Source organism: Phalacrocorax carbo, chromosome 3 (genome assembly GCF_963921805.1).
Source record: "Phalacrocorax carbo chromosome 3, bPhaCar2.1, whole genome shotgun sequence".
Classification (NCBI taxonomy): domain Eukaryota; kingdom Metazoa; phylum Chordata; class Aves; order Suliformes; family Phalacrocoracidae; genus Phalacrocorax; species Phalacrocorax carbo.
The window spans coordinates 13,314,796-13,330,394 of NC_087515.1; the positions used below are offsets into that span (position 1 = coordinate 13,314,796).

At 37.8% G+C, this 15,599-nt stretch overlaps 1 protein-coding gene across 2 annotated transcripts in view; it reads left to right on the plus strand.

The window, feature by feature from the left end:
• CRIM1 (cysteine rich transmembrane BMP regulator 1) overlaps nt 1–15,599 on the plus strand; it is a 197,966-nt gene that overhangs the window by 101,317 nt on the left and 81,050 nt on the right. For both annotated transcript variants that reach the window (XM_064445861.1, XM_064445862.1), the window contains one exon: nt 705–825. In XM_064445861.1, the coding sequence (XP_064301931.1) occupies nt 705–825 (121 nt within the window). The remainder of the gene's footprint in view (nt 1–704; nt 826–15,599) is intronic.

Below are 15,599 nucleotides of genomic sequence, written 5' to 3' on the forward strand. Positions count from 1 at the left end.
ACTGATAGGATTAAATATATATTCAGCCTGGTGTTGTTTTGAGGGGTGTTTTTTTATTGTTTTTTTTTGGGGGGGGGGGGGGGTTAATTTTTTTACTTGTTGCTTTCTAAGAAGTATTGGTCATTCTTGCTAGTTATGTGGAATTCTTTATCTTGTTAATGCAGATAGATTTGGTAATTTTGCAGTTCTTTTTTTTTTTGCCATATATAAATACATAAACAACACAACATAATGGAATAATCCTTAAAAACGTAGTTTACATGTAGAGGCCTAAATCTATAGTGTATCTTTAATATTTCTTTTATTTCATACAGCCTGGGTATTTTACTCTTTCAACAGAGTTTAATCAGGAAAAAATTAAACAATTGTTTACTGTTTTAAAAGCTGTGAGGAAATTATATTCTCAGTAATCTAGTATATTTCTAGTAACTAATGTTATTCACAGATGTAATGATTGTTTAAGGTTGCATGTCTAACTTCAATAAATTTTTTACTAACTAATGTTCAGTTGCTTCCCAAGTCAATAATTTTGAGAAGTGAAACTTAAAGAGAATTGAAGTCTTTTTGTTACCTAATGAGCATGTATTAATTAAATAACTTTTCTGACTTAAATGACTGCATAACTGATTGCTTATGATGATGTAATTTGCAAATAGCTTCTAAAGCATGAGTAAAAGGAATTATCTTTTCCCCTTTCTCCATAGTGTTCAGTGTGGATTGCAGCACAGTCGAATGTCCTCCAGTTCAACAAGTTGTTTGCCCACTGGATAGCTATGAAACCCAAGTCAGGCTGACGGCTGATGGCTGCTGTACCCTGCCCACAAGGTAGGTGTCTTGATGGCTGAGTATTTTTAACTTGCTCTCTATAATTCAAGTACTATAAATACAGGATAATAACGCAAACTTCTGTGGCACTAAATGTTAATGCAGAATAAAAGGTACGTGAAGTAGGTTAAAGGTATATCAGGTGGATAGAAATATGAAATCTATCTTTCTTAAGCAGAAGAAAATTACTCTCAGTACAAATGCATGAATCTGGTTTCTGCTAAAATTATTTTGAGGGGTTTGTGCCTCTAGATTACTTTTTTCAATGTCTTGTTTTTTTAATGTATTCAATTCATTTTACAAAAATAAATTATTTTGAGAAACTTTTGAAGGTGTTGGAATTAAATGATGGTGATGGCAGAAATGCCATAGAAAATTTCACCTAGTAAAAGGAAAAAAAGGTATTTTTTGTGTGTGGAAGACCACTGTAAGAAGCTGAAAGACAATGGCTTTCTAGAACTGTAGAGAAACAGAAGTTTCAAGTACTTCCTTCCATTTTACTTCTGTTGTTGTTCAAGTATGTATGATTTATAACAATTCAGAAAAATAAGGCAATTTGGAGTTGGTTTTGTTAAAAAATTATGCACCAGTGTATCAGCTTCTGTTTTTACAACAGACTTCCCAAAACCTGATTCAGCAATAAGCCCAATACATATGAATAAAAGCAAAAAGTGCCATCACTGAAAATATTTTACACAAAAGTAAAATACTTCCTGTAAGTGTAACTAGTGGGTTTATTTGTTATGAAGGTCTTTGCACCATCCAATATTGCCATATTATCAACCCCTTGTGAGATCTTTAAAGGGGTGATAAACTTGCAAATAATCCAGAAAGTAGAAAATGGCAAAGGTTGCATAATGAATCGATGATCTTCCCTGTTGGGTGCTTTTGGGAACGGATTTAATACGGTGATGTCTTTGAAACAGTTGTTCCAATGTAATATGAGTGTCTCTTATTGCAAGGAGAGTTAAAAATATATCTGTTTAAAAAAAAAGACAGGAAGGAGATGTGGAAAACTTCATGTAGTACAGTAATCCTGTCTAATAAAATTTTACAGTATATTTCTAAACATGACAAATTTTAACTGTAATTGTAGAATACACATAGTAGACTGCTACTTAAAAAAACTTATCCTCATTCAGTGAATGCTACAAATGTTCTTTCATTCAGAGTTGTTTTTTTCTTTTTTTTCTTTGTTTTCCGAATTTTGGACCAGAACATGGCATGGATTCTCAGTATCCTCCTTTTATTCTTTAACATATTCTTATTAACCTTTCTAGGAATTATGATAATTCCATGTTAGTTGAGAGCTGACTTGGCGAGTTGGGATTGCCCAGGATGTAGATTTTAACTAGTCATTGTACTGACATTGTTGCCAGTACGATTCAGCAGGTTCAAGACAACTAGAATAAAATGCTACTAAGGACAGTATTTGGAAAGGTAGATTATAAAGTCAAAGAAGCAATCTCAAATTAAAAATCCATAAATTTCTGGTTTAGATTAACACTCAAACTTTGACACGATAGAAAACTTAAATTAATGGTAGGTTTTTATTTCCAAATTTATTCCAATCTGCTGGATTAAAAAGTGAAATAGGCCCAATTATTTTTGTTTCCCAAGAGTAAAATTGTGTTCTATTTTTCTGCAATCTAATATAAGTTGTGGGTTGGTTTTTTTTCTATTGCTTGGGTGGAGGGAATGAAAAATATCCACTTTATTCTTTGTAGATAACTTCAGTGTTCCTTCTATCAGGGAAGTTGAGTACCGAGAAAAAAAAAACTTAATTTACTTCAGAAAAATGACCAGTTGGAAATATCTTCTATTTCTAGCACACCCATGGGAACTGATCTTAAATAAAACACCTAGAGCAAACATGTCCCTGAAAGAAGCTTTCTCTTTCTTCAATAATTTTTAAAAATAAAACCAGTTGGTTTGCTGTGTGTTAACTGTAACTGATGTCTGAAATGTATGCGTACATGTGCATGGTACTTAAGTGACAAAACCACTGTTCCCATCTCCTGCACAAAAAGACCCCAATTGTACAAGCAGCCTTAGTGTGTGAATTGTTAGATAATTGTGAATAGCACTGAAACCTCTTGGAAATGAGGTTGCTGTGCATTACTGAAATCGGAGTTTAACAAGGGATCAGAGCTCTGGGATAGATGAGTTCTTAGCTCCTGGAGTCTTATGACCGGATCAGGATTTCTGAGGCTTTTTGTGTTAATATCTCTGTCTTCCTTGATGTGTATTGATGTGTAAAACTGCAAAAAACCCACCCCTCCCATAATTAGCATAACCTAGTCTTAATTCTACAGGCAGGTTGAAACAATTGTAGGTGTCTTATATGCTTCCATTAATTTTGTGGCTCAGTCTATGTTGCTGTATATAGTTATTATGTGGGTTGCTAGATTTTTGGATTGTCTTAATTCAGCCAAAGCAATAATGTACTTTTTAATAGAGTAGGTGAGAGGGAAAGAAAAGCTGAATCTGACAACAAGAAGATTGTGTAGATGCTTTACATGTATGCCTGCTAGAAATGTGTTTAATATTTGGATTTTAATATACTGCTGTGCTTCTTAAGGAAGACAGTGCCATAGTCATCATTCATGTGCTGTAGGTAAAGATATTACCTGAAGAGGAGAATAAAGGGTAGCAGACATGTCCCTTTCATCAGTAAGGGAAGCTTAGAGGAAGGTTATAAGGAAGAGAAGTACAGGTATGAAGAGAGAGAGCAGAAAGGGAAACTAAGTTCAGTTACTTGGAACATCAAATTGAATTCAGGTTCAGTGTTTCCTCAGATCTGAGCAAACATTGGAGGTTTATATTTGAAGCCAGGGTCTCTATCCCACATGAAACTTGCATTCCAAAACTCTAGAAAAAGTCAAATAAAGTGCAGATTTATGGATGAATTACTCTACACTGGGAAAAGGGGATGTTTTTCCTTAATTCTGGAATTTCTTACTAAACTGATTATGAAATATTAGCATTGCATTGACTGTGATTCAGTTTAGACTCACCTAAGTCCATATTGTATCTCTTTTTAATCATTAAAGTTCAAAAGAAATAGCACTGAATTTTTTAATGTACATTTGAGAATAATTAATTAAAAGCAAAGGGTTAGTGTTTCATAAGGTCATGGTCTTTAGACATCATGAAATGACTGTTAAAATTATGGACTGTTTAAAGAAGTTAAAATTATTTGCTTCATTTACTGACACTAAAATAAAGGCTTAATACCAGCAGAACCGGAGAAGTGTCGAGGAGGGTATCACAGGTAAGGATGGTGGCATGTCACTGTTAACAAGTAGCTGACAACTTCTCATGAAGCAGGACTAGGTTGACTTCCGTCCCACATCTTGTTCTTGGTTGGTTTCTTGTATGTAATATGCTAGGGAAACAGAGATCCTTAAGTCTGGTGTTAAATTGGCATTTGTTTTACAAGTGAGCTCTTGAATGCATATTCATAATATTGAAACTCCTCTAGCAATGCCAGGGGAAAAGCTGGAATAGTAAACAAGCAGCTGATACCATAAGTTCTTGTACTCTTCATTCAGGGGTTACGTTTAGTCTCACACTGATTTCTAATGCAGTACTGCAAACAGAACAGCCTAACGTTTTGGCAGTAATATCAAAACACCGGTTGCTTTAGCTTTCATAAGACTGTCGTGAACCACTTACCTTAAATTTACATCTATTACATTAGGAAAGCTAAATGATATGTCTGTCTCTAGTCTTGATAAAGATGTTCTCTTCTCCAAGGAGTTTATAAAATAAAAATGTGTTGGAGCTCTTACAGAGACCATGTTATCCCAGTTTTGTTAATATGTTTGTCGTCTTCTGTTACAAAGTTAAACAAAAGGATGATCAATATGAAGTGTACAGAATCCATTATCTTCGGATGGATCCAATTTTTCTGTTGTGAATGAATTTTTTTCAGATGTTCATATCCCTATAAGAATTTTTTGTAAGTGTAAAAATCATTATCAAAATCTCTAATTTTTATTTACAAAGAATGAACTGTAACAACAGGAGCTGATGTCAGTGATTAGTGTGGGCTTACATTTTATTGCTCACATGGTTTTGTACATTTTTCATAGGATTATATGCAAAGGAGTAAATGGCATATTTGGATAGCTTTGCACCAAATATTCTTGGATTACCTTTTTTCCTTTCTGGCTGTTCTCTTTATTAGGATAATTTGTAAATTTAGTCTTTAATCCAAGTATAATCTCTTCCCTTGCTTCAGTTTCCATTCTCCCTGCTGCTGCCCTGTTACAAATCTTGGAAAGTCAATATTCATTCAGTGCTCTGTTATCATGGAGATCTTTTCAGTTATTCTTGGTCAGCTTTTTAATAAAACCAGATAAACCAAGAAAATTCTAGAGAACCAGAAATATATTAGTACTGTGGTAATGTTAAAAAGAACAAAAACTAAGTAATTTAAGCCTGGTTATCTTGACATCAGTTCTGAGAAAAATAGTGGGAAAACTGATAGAGGATTGAACTGAGAAGGATTAAAAGAGACAATTATAGCTAAAAGCAACTAATGTTGCTTTGACAGGGGCAGTTTTATGAAACTTGATTTTGTCTTTTCAAGATACTAAGCTTGCCTTCAGTTCAGAAATAATTGATATATGTTTATCCATCAATCTCCAGTAGTTTATTTTGTATCTGAGTCTTAGCTCTAAAGAAAGCTGTTTCAAGGTTGTTGTGGTGGGAGGAGAAGAGGAAAAACAAACCTAAATGAAGTGTAAGAGAAGCAGATAACAATTTATAGGGAGATAGAAACTTTATGAGCAGTGAACTGTTTAATCTAAATGAAAGAGGAATACAAGTCACAATGACTATTTCATAGGTCAGAAAAGTGAAGAGCTTTTTTACAGATACAGTCTTGCAGGATCGGATCCCAAAAGACGTGGGCTTGAGGGGTGAGTGAATGAAGACTTTTTGAACTGGAGCATTCCACTGTCCTAGTTACAGATAGCTGGATGGTGCTGCAAATGCAAAACTCTCAACTGGCTGGAGTAGCATGGAGGAGTAGGCTTATACGTTTATTGTTCAAGAGAGAACCTCTGAAAGTTTCTTAAATGAATCAGTCATAGCACTTTCTTTTTCCTTGTTTGAATAGTCTTCTCCCTGTTGGTTTTTCTTTATATGTGGGTAAAATGTCTCAATCTGGGGCCGCTGTGAATGGCAATGCCCCAGTCTGGTCTGTGGTATGGTAAAAGTAGTGAAATGTACTTGACCAGCAAAAGGGTCGTTTCTCTGGACAGTATAGTAAAACATTGTTTTACATTGTAATCACCCACTCAGTCCTGTTGGAGGGTCAGAGGGGCAATTTATATGTACATTTCCCCCCCTGCCAAGCATAAAGCTTTACTTAGAAAACAGCCCAGCTCCGCCTCCTCTCCCCCAATTCTTAAATACTTACGTTTTTATACAGCTGAAGAAAATATAATGCTTTGATGTATTAGCATCAAAATACTTTGTAATACTTTGATGTAGTAGCAAGTAATTTAGTTACCCAAGGTTTATATAAACCTATACTTGGATAGAAACTGAATACAACTTAAAACAGTACAAAACCAGATTTCATTATCATATTTAAGATTACCTTTCAAGTGATAAAATAATAAGAAAACTAATAAATTTACAAAAACTTGTTGCATTTCAAGATTAATCTATTAAATGAAGAAAACACTCTTCTGCATCTGTCCTGAACTAAAATATTTTTAATGTGAGTGTGCTTTATTTAGCAGTTCTAAAGGCATTAAGGGATAGTAGCAGTTTATATTAGAGAGTGTCTCTAAATTTTGTATACCGTTGCTGAATTGGTTTTGATTCCAAAGGAAGAAGTTGCCTGTTTCATTATTTATAATTTTTTTGTTTCTAATAAAATGTTGTCTTAGGCACAGTATAGGTGCCACCTGAGAAATTAATTGTTAGTAGTTTCACTTTTATCTTTCGGAAAATGTGTATGTATGTCAAATCAACCATGCTGTCTTTTCATGTTAGTGAACTGAAACAGGTCCTGTGACAGCTGTTTATACAATAATCACATCTCTTCAGAGATAACTTAAATTTATTTATGATTTTGTTATCCTCCTAGATTACTTTGCCCAGTAAGCAATTGCTTTTAATGTACTGTATCTCCTTATATGATACTTCGACCTGTTGCCATTGTATGATCTGTGTGTCCACAACCTGTCACGGCATTAGCCCTACCAGCCAATATTCTGTATTTCGTGTTACACCAGTGTCTAGGCAATTCTAGTGGCAGCTATACATAAACCAGCACAGTTCTTTTTTTCTTATTTTATGGCAGCTACCAGAATCATAACTGGGAAGACTATAGTTGTTAAGTTCTCTTTTAAGCTATTACAAACTTATATTAGCATTATGTTTGAGACTACCCATACACAGCTAGTTGGATAATGTTTTTCTTCTGATAGCATCTGTAGAGGTGGCCTCTGAGTCCCTGACTACCTTTGCTTCTATCCCACTCAATAGAAGGGTAGAGTACACCCCTTCCGTTCATTCTTCTTAGCTGCTTGGCTGGTACAGATCTTTTCTATATTGTTCCTTACCAAAATGTGGCATGATTCTTGCATGTTTGTCTAGATTCTTTTCTTAGGCCTTCCTGTCTTTGGAAGACCTTAATTCTATGATACACTGGGTGTTCAGTACAGGATTCACCACTTTGTTTTTTCCCAACCTTCTTCAGAGGGCTGTCATGATTTTTCAGAAGGTGTAACTTCTCTTTTCCCCCTGTACCAGTCACCTCTCTTAAGCAACTTTTGCTGATACAGAGGTCTCCCTTGTATTTGTTCTAGAATTTTAGATCCTTCTCCTCCACCCATCTCATCCTCAAGAAACGGTATCCAAGATAAAGTGGTTGTGGATCCCAGTTTTTGTTAAAGGAAAGTTCACCTGGAACTGGTAAGACCAAATACAAATCCAAGCACCTGTATCTTCCTGAGATTTCTCTTCAGGGATTGATTTCTGAGTAATCCAGATGGGTGGACCTAAGGTCTAATAAAAGCATGTGAAGGTTTTGCAGAAGCTTTGCTATGCCTTCAGTTCTTTCATCAGTGTCTTAGAAATGCTACTTTCCAGCTATTGTGGCCAACTTGATCAAGTTGTTCCTCCTGTACTTTAACTCTAGCAAACCATTTTACCATCTCAAGTACATCTGACTATCCAGTACCATGGTGTTGTAACACTTGGTGTTGAATTGGAGACTCCATTGCTTACTGAAGAGGCAGGTTTTCTATCAAAGGAAAGCCAGTTGAACCCATCACATGTTGAGCTCAGCCATGTAGCAGGGTTTTGTTTGTTTTAACAATTGATGAAAAGACTAACTAGAACACTGAAATTTTGTGAAGTTTCATAATATCTGGAAATAAGTGTTTAGGTAGGCTTTTTCATGTGTTTTAATATTTAGAGAGACATCCTCAAAAGTTATGAAACAGCAAATATTTTTCCCAGGAAAACTGTTTTTCTTCATTCAGGTTTGGTAAGTGAGAAAGTGTAAACAGGACGGAATACCAGACTGCGCTGTACTGACAATCCACAAAGATCAAGAATAAAAGGGCACGTGTGTGACCTTTACAGATGGCCCATGCTCCATGTCCATCTTCATGCCGGTCTTCCAGGAGATGCAATGAATTGCTGAATTCAAAGTTCAGGCAGTCCCCTTCTTCCTCCTTACTACAGCTGCCTCAGCAATTCCTGGATGTTCTCAGTGTGATGGTAGTTATTGTGACCTTGGTGTCCAACCTCACACAGTGGGTGGTTTTGGCAAGCGACCATATGTGCCTGGAGTCCACAAATAAGGAAAAGAGAAGTGTTTTGGTTGGGTTTTTTTTTTAAAGCCATCTCAAAACTTGAACAGAAGCTCTTGAAACACAAGGTGTTTCTGGGCCTGATGGCTGACTTCTGAGTGTCAGAGACCTTTAACAGAGGGGAAATATGAGAACATTTTCAGAATAAATAGTGTGTGAATCTTCAGAAGAAGCTGTAAAATGTTGCAAATACAGGGGTCCCAGCTTCCATCTTTGATAAGATCAGCTTTTTCCACCTGTATTGTATAAGTTAAAAACACACATCCACGCTCTTCCACCAACTCCTAGGAAGTACTGAATCGCAGAACCTTTCAAGACAATGCTACCTAAAGGAAGGACCCCATTTCCCATAAACAACAACAAAAAAAAAAAGGCAAGCCAGCATTTGCGCGGGGGGAGGAAGTACCGGTTATAGTTACGCTAGCATCTTGCTTTTTCATGTATGAGTCTTTATGGAACAGCATATGTAGTACTTTAACCATGTGCTGTGTTAATGATATGTTTATTCCTTCACTGTTAAATTTAAATTGAACCCAGGTAAATTAAAGTAATTCTCAATTGTGTCGACTTTCAGACGGTGTTTTATACTTGGAAGTAGAATGAGATTGTAGTATCTGTAGAATTTGGTTTTGTTTGCATTCCTGACAAGCAAGCTGGTGTTTAAGCACTTTCAATTTATAATAAACTGGTAGACATACCTTTCTGTTACAAATTTTTGTTTTCACTTGTCAGTCTAAGAATTAGTGTATACCTTGATCACACTGAGTATTGTACTCCCTCCTCCCTCCAAGACTTCCCACTGTATTTTGTTCCATTTCTTCTACTTACTCAGCTGTTAACTTGTTTGGAAATTGAATAGGTGATTTATTTCAGAATAATTTTAGACTTGAACCGGCAAATTTCTGTTTGTATCACAGAGATGAGTAATGTCTTTGACAGTTGTCTTCAAAGGCACAACTGTACAGATGCCTAGGGAGATCCATATACATAATAAAGCAATAGATTTATCACTTGGATGTTTGCGTTTTAGAAGGGAAAGAGACATGAGAATTTCCCAGCAGTTTACAACAGTACTTGGAGTAGATGGTAATATCAACTTTACTGAGGTTATACCAAAAGAGTTTGCAGTTGTTTCCTGTAGAAAATAGCAGGAAACATTGTGCCAGACTACAGCAGCCACAAATTGCTGCTTCCTTTTTTCCTTCTTGGTGCCAGCGGTGGAATTTTGTTTTTTTTTTTATCATGGGGCAGTTTACATGGCCCCAGGCCTGCTGGAGACAGATGGGGTTCACCTGTCGCAAAGGGGGGAAAGGATTCTGGCTCAGGAGTTAGCAGGCCTCGTTGAGAGAGCTTTAAACTAGATGCGAAGGGAGAAGGGGATAAAACCAGGCTTGCGAGGGATGAGCCTGGGGGTGGCATGCCTGTTTTGGAGAAGAGATCAATAGATCAACTGAAGTGCATTTACACCAATGCACGCAGCATGGGCAATAAACAGGAGGAGCTGGAAGCCATTGCACTCCAGGGAAACTATGATGTGGTCACCATCAGGGAACAATAGTGGGATGACTCGCACAACTGGAGCACTGCAATGGATGGCTACGAGCTCTTTAGAAGGGACAGGTAAGGAAGGAGAGGCGGAGGGGTAGCCTTGCATGTTAGAGAGTGTTTTGACTGTCTAGAACTCAATGACAGTAATGATAAGGTTGAGTGCTTATGGGTAAGGATCAGGGGGAAGGCTAATAAGGCAGACATCCTGGTTGGGAGTCTGTTATAGACCACCCAACCAGGATGAGGAGGCTGATAATTACTCTACAAGCAGTTGGCTGAAGTCTCACAATCTTTAGCCCTTGTTCTTGTGGGAGACTTCAACTTACCTCCCACAGCATTCTCCTGAAGAAGCTGGCTGTTCACGGCTTGGACAAGTGCACTCTGCGCTGGGTTAAAAACTGGCTGGATGGCTGAGCCCAGAGAGTGGTGGTGAATGGAGGAGTCAAATCCTGTTGGCGGCCAGTCACGAGCGGTGTTCCCCAGGGCTCAGTGCTGGGGCCGGTCCTGTTCAATATCTTCATTGATGATCTGGATGAGGGGATTGAGTGCACCCTCAGTAAGTTTGCAGATGACACCAGTGTGGGTGGAAGTGTCGATCTGCTGGAGGGCAGGCAGGCCCTGCAGAGGGACCTGGACGGGCTGGATCGTTGGGCCAGAGCCAAGGGTATGAGATTTAACAAGGCCAAGCGCCGGGTCCTGCACTTGGGTCACAACAACCCCATGCAACGCTACAGGCTGGGGGAGGAGTGGCTGGAGAGCTGCCTGGAGGAAAAGGACCTGGGGGTGTTGGTCAACAGCTGCCTGAATATGAGCCAGCAGTGTGCCCAGGTGGCCAACAGCATCCTGGCTTGTATCAGGAATAGGGTGGCCAGCAGGGGAGCAGGGAGGTGACCGTGCCCCTGTACTCGGCACTGGTGAGGCCGCGCCTCGAGTACTGTGTTCAGTTTTGGGCCCCTCACTACAAGAAGGACATTGAGGTGCTGGAGCGTGTCCAGAGAAGGGCAACGAAGTTGGTGAAGGGTCTAGAGAACAAGTCTTCTGAGGAGCGGCTGAGGGAGCTGGGGGTGTTTAGTCTGGAGAAGAGGAGGCTGAGGGGAGACCTTATGGCTCTCTACAACTACCTGAAAGGAGGTTGTAGCGAGGCGGGGGTCGGTCTCTTCTTCCTAGTAACAAGCGATAGGATGAGAGGAAATGGCCTCAAGCTGCGCCAGGGGAAGTGTAGGTTGGATATTAGGAAAAACTTCTTCACCAGAAGGGTTGTCAGGCACTGGAACAGGCTGCCCAGGGAGGTGGTGGAGTCTCCATCCCTGGAGGTATTTAAAAGAAGGGTAGACGTGGTGCTTGAGGATATGGTTTAGCGGTGGGCTTCGCAGTGACAGGTTAGTGTTTGGACTCGATGATCTTAAGGGTCTTTTCCAACCTTAACGATTCTGTGATTCTAAGTGAACCTGAAGGTTGTGGACAGTTTTAAAATAACTAGTTTCTCTCTGCTTTTCCTTGAAATGCCATTGGTGGAATTTGAAGAATCTTGTTTCTAGAAAACCATTACAGTTCCTGCATACAATGTTCCCTCTACATTAAAAAGGTCACACTAATGGAATGGATTTGTTTGGTTTCAGAAACACTAGGATTCTAGAGCAACCTCTGGCCTCATTGTTAAATTTAGTCTATAATGGAATAAATTCAGAAGCCAAGCGATCATCTAATAGTTTGCCATATTTTATTAGAAAGGTCATATTTGCATCTTCTGGATAGTTTGCTTTCCAACCACTCTTATATGAAAACACCATGGAATAGTTCTCAAACAGACTCTTAGTCAATTTATCCTCACGAAATTTTACAGAATTGCCTTCAGGGGTATGAAAAAGGTGTTTAATACCATGAATGGCATGGAAAAGCTAAGCATGGAATAATTACGGGGGGGGGGGGGGGGGGGGCAGGGGGTGTCTTTCAAAGAGGAAGGAGTGGACATCAAATTAAATAACCAGGTAAATTTAAAAATTATGTGTTTTGCGCAGGTTGGTGGGGATTTTTGCTTTTTTCTTGTTTTTCAGATTTTTTTGGTTTGCTTATGCTGAGTCCCTAATGGCTTAGTTTGAGGAAGACTTGTTCAGGAGTAAGAAAGTTTGGAGCTATAGGAATATTGAAGGTAGTGAATTACTTAAAACTATTATTTGTAAGTGATTTTGACCTGAGGTCCTTAGGAATTTTGTTCTATTTGTAAGAGGATCAGATATTTATAATTCATCATTAAAAAGAAGTGAAATAAGAAAATAAATAGATTCTCATAATGTCAGCTAACTAACATTTATATAACATCTGAACTAGTATTTTATCTTTGGGTTTGAAAAGTTTGTTATATTATGAAGGGTGAGACTGATGAACCTAAGGAAAGAATAACTGAGGTACATAGTGGTAGAAAACTGAGATCTTCAACAAAGAAAAACATAAGCTGCTTTGGCAAAATATAAGAAAAAGGCAGGGTTGAACTGGCTTATATTGTGTTTTATTTCATACACTGATGAATTCAAAAGGGTCTATACATATATTGGTGCAATTGAAAAGTCAGTGCACTTGGCCAGTGGTTGTATGCCTACTGGTTCCATGGCATGACTCTTTTGTCACTGTCCTTTTCCCTTCTCATCCCTCTGGGAAAGAGACCAGTTAAATTAACATTAGTCAAAGGATGAAATTAAGTCTTTTAGTCAAGTGAACTCTTTGGATTCTAATAAGCCTTGGAAAGATGGTAAAATCAGCATTCACATTAAGTAGATAATGACTTTTTCTCTTGCTTAGCATCTGTTTGCTATTTCCTAACGCTAATAATATGCAAAAGATGTACAAAAACCATCCCCTTTCACGGTATCTTTAATTAAAAGCTAGATAGTTGCCTTTTGTAATGCTTAAATATTCGCTGTGTATAAAGATTACTATACTCATGGAAAACTGTACTATTACGTCAGGTATCTGTTTGTAACAATACCTAGAATTTTAGGAAAGAATTCTTACTTAGGAGCATACTAGCTTTGTTTCTCAGTAAGTGAACCCCCTGGAGAACTAGAATAGGAAGAACTTCCATAGGAGACAATTTATATAGAAGTGATGCAAAACTTCTGAGCATTTGGAAATGGTCCAATAATTAGCGTTATATGCAACTTCCATGGTTGTTCTGCTTTCTCTCTCTACAGGTTTATTGCTGATCTCCAAAACAAAATACTAAAAACCTTCCAGGAAAAAGGAATATTTTTGTTACTGACTTGCTTAATCATGCCTTTAAAACTGAAAATGCAAAATGTATAAAACAGTGACCCTGAACCTGTGGGTGAAAACCTTCCAGTCTGAATGTCTGAAGATTAGGAAAATTCTGGCTGAACTTCTTGGGTGGAAGTGTCCCAATGTCTTTGTCTTTGTCTGCAGTGTCAGTTTCTGTGTAGGACTGGAATTTATTTTTTCTAAGACTAGCATTTGGTTGATTCCTTAAGCTGTAGTTTGACCAGTTTAAAACTCATCATCTTGCCTACTTAACTCATATTGTGGCTTCAAGGGTAAGTAACATGGGCAAAATGTTTCGATTTTGAGATTGCTATGTTAATATTTCATTTTGCTGTATCGTCATCGCTTAAACCCTATGCTTGATGATAGGGAGGGTCTTGCATCTAGTCTGTCTTCCTTGCCACTAGATCATCAAACTTTGATAATGCTGGGAGTTCTCTTCTGAAAACTCCTTATTTTGCAGTATCCTTAAATGTTTATGGATCTGTGGGAGTTTACTCGATTTAGGTGACATAAGTGCTAATTATGTTATTGCAAATTGTATTAGATTCCTGCAAGGAAAAAAAAAAACGGGGAATGGTGATAAGATCTCCACAGGAATGTGATGTATGCTTCAGGAATGCTTTTCTCTAGTCTCAGTGCTTCAGACTTAATTTTGTTTTGATCCTCAAAACATACATCTCTCTTCTCAACACACCCATGCCCCAGCCTTCCCATTCACTGGTACTAAATCTTTTTTCCAGGGTGCCTGTTCTTATTTTCATAGCCATTATGCATTGTGCTTGAAGAACTCTTTTGATCGTACCATCAAAACAGCTTTTCTGTGGCTAACCAAGCCCTTCTCTCTTTTCATCTGTTTAATAACAGAAGTAACTGAACCAAGATAATTAGATTTTAAATAAAAATTGTCATTTACAAGTGTTTGGTTTGACTTATTATTTTTTTCTCCTTTTCACACTTTTGGTGACATAAAGAAAAAAGAAAAATAATGATATAAAAGAAAAAAAAAACACCCCAAACAAAACCCCCTTAAACATAAAAGAAACAGGTAATGAAATTATTTCTGTTTTGAAGAACTTAAACACTGAAATTAAAAATCAAGCCACTTATATTGTTGAAGTAGTTACCTTCCTTAATCTGTAAATCATTGGTTAATGAGCGTTGTCTTGTTTCTTGTTCTTTATGTACCAAAGTTTCCCTTGACCAGTTGTTGAAATTTCTAGGATTATTGTTGTTATTACTTTTTTCTCTTTTTTTAGCCTGAAGAATGGGATACAATTCTTTTTACCAGTCAGGGTGATTCTGTATTTTCAAAATTTCAGTACAGCTGACTTCTTGGGATTCTTGGTTCCTTCCAGGCCACCCCACCACCTTTTCAGGCTGTGCTCCATGAAGTCTCTTTCCTGGCTGTTCGATTCTCTTTTTTGCCTTTCTGGCCTCTTGTTAGGGGACATTGTACTCTCTTACAGGACATGTTCTTGACTTTAGTGCTCTTATACCATAAAAATCCCAAGAGATGTGTTTCCTTATTAGCCTTTGCTAGTAAGATGTGTCAGGGGCCGATACTGAGTGCCAAGTTCTTGGTACCTAAAGTACTGACCTCCCTTTAATCTTGGAATTTTTGGATGCCACCACGCTATTTGATGTTGCAATGTGTTGCTGCAGGCTGTGTGAAGAGAGAAGGGAATGTATAAAGTTGTCTTTTCTCTGGGAAGGTTTTCTTGTAGTAACTTCTGCTGTACCTGTTTTCCTTAGGCAAGTTATGGTTATAGAGGGAGCAGCTCAGAAGCAACATTGTGCCTTACTGATCAGCCGTCTGAACTGCTAGATTTTACAGAAATTACTATAAGAAGGACCATGGCCATTATCCACAGGCTTATCCCAATCTGGCCTGCTAAACTTCTTCAAACCTAATGCTCATTATCAAGGCTAAGATACACCCTGCAGGTGGATAGCTGCCTGTGATAGGGCACAGAGCTGCACTACAACTTCTCTTCCATCTGTCCTTCTGCTCCAAACGGCACTACAGAAAAATCTAGTACTATAAAGCTCATCTTGTTCTCTTATTGAGAAAGGGATCACTTATTCCAAATTTCCAGATGTTGTTTT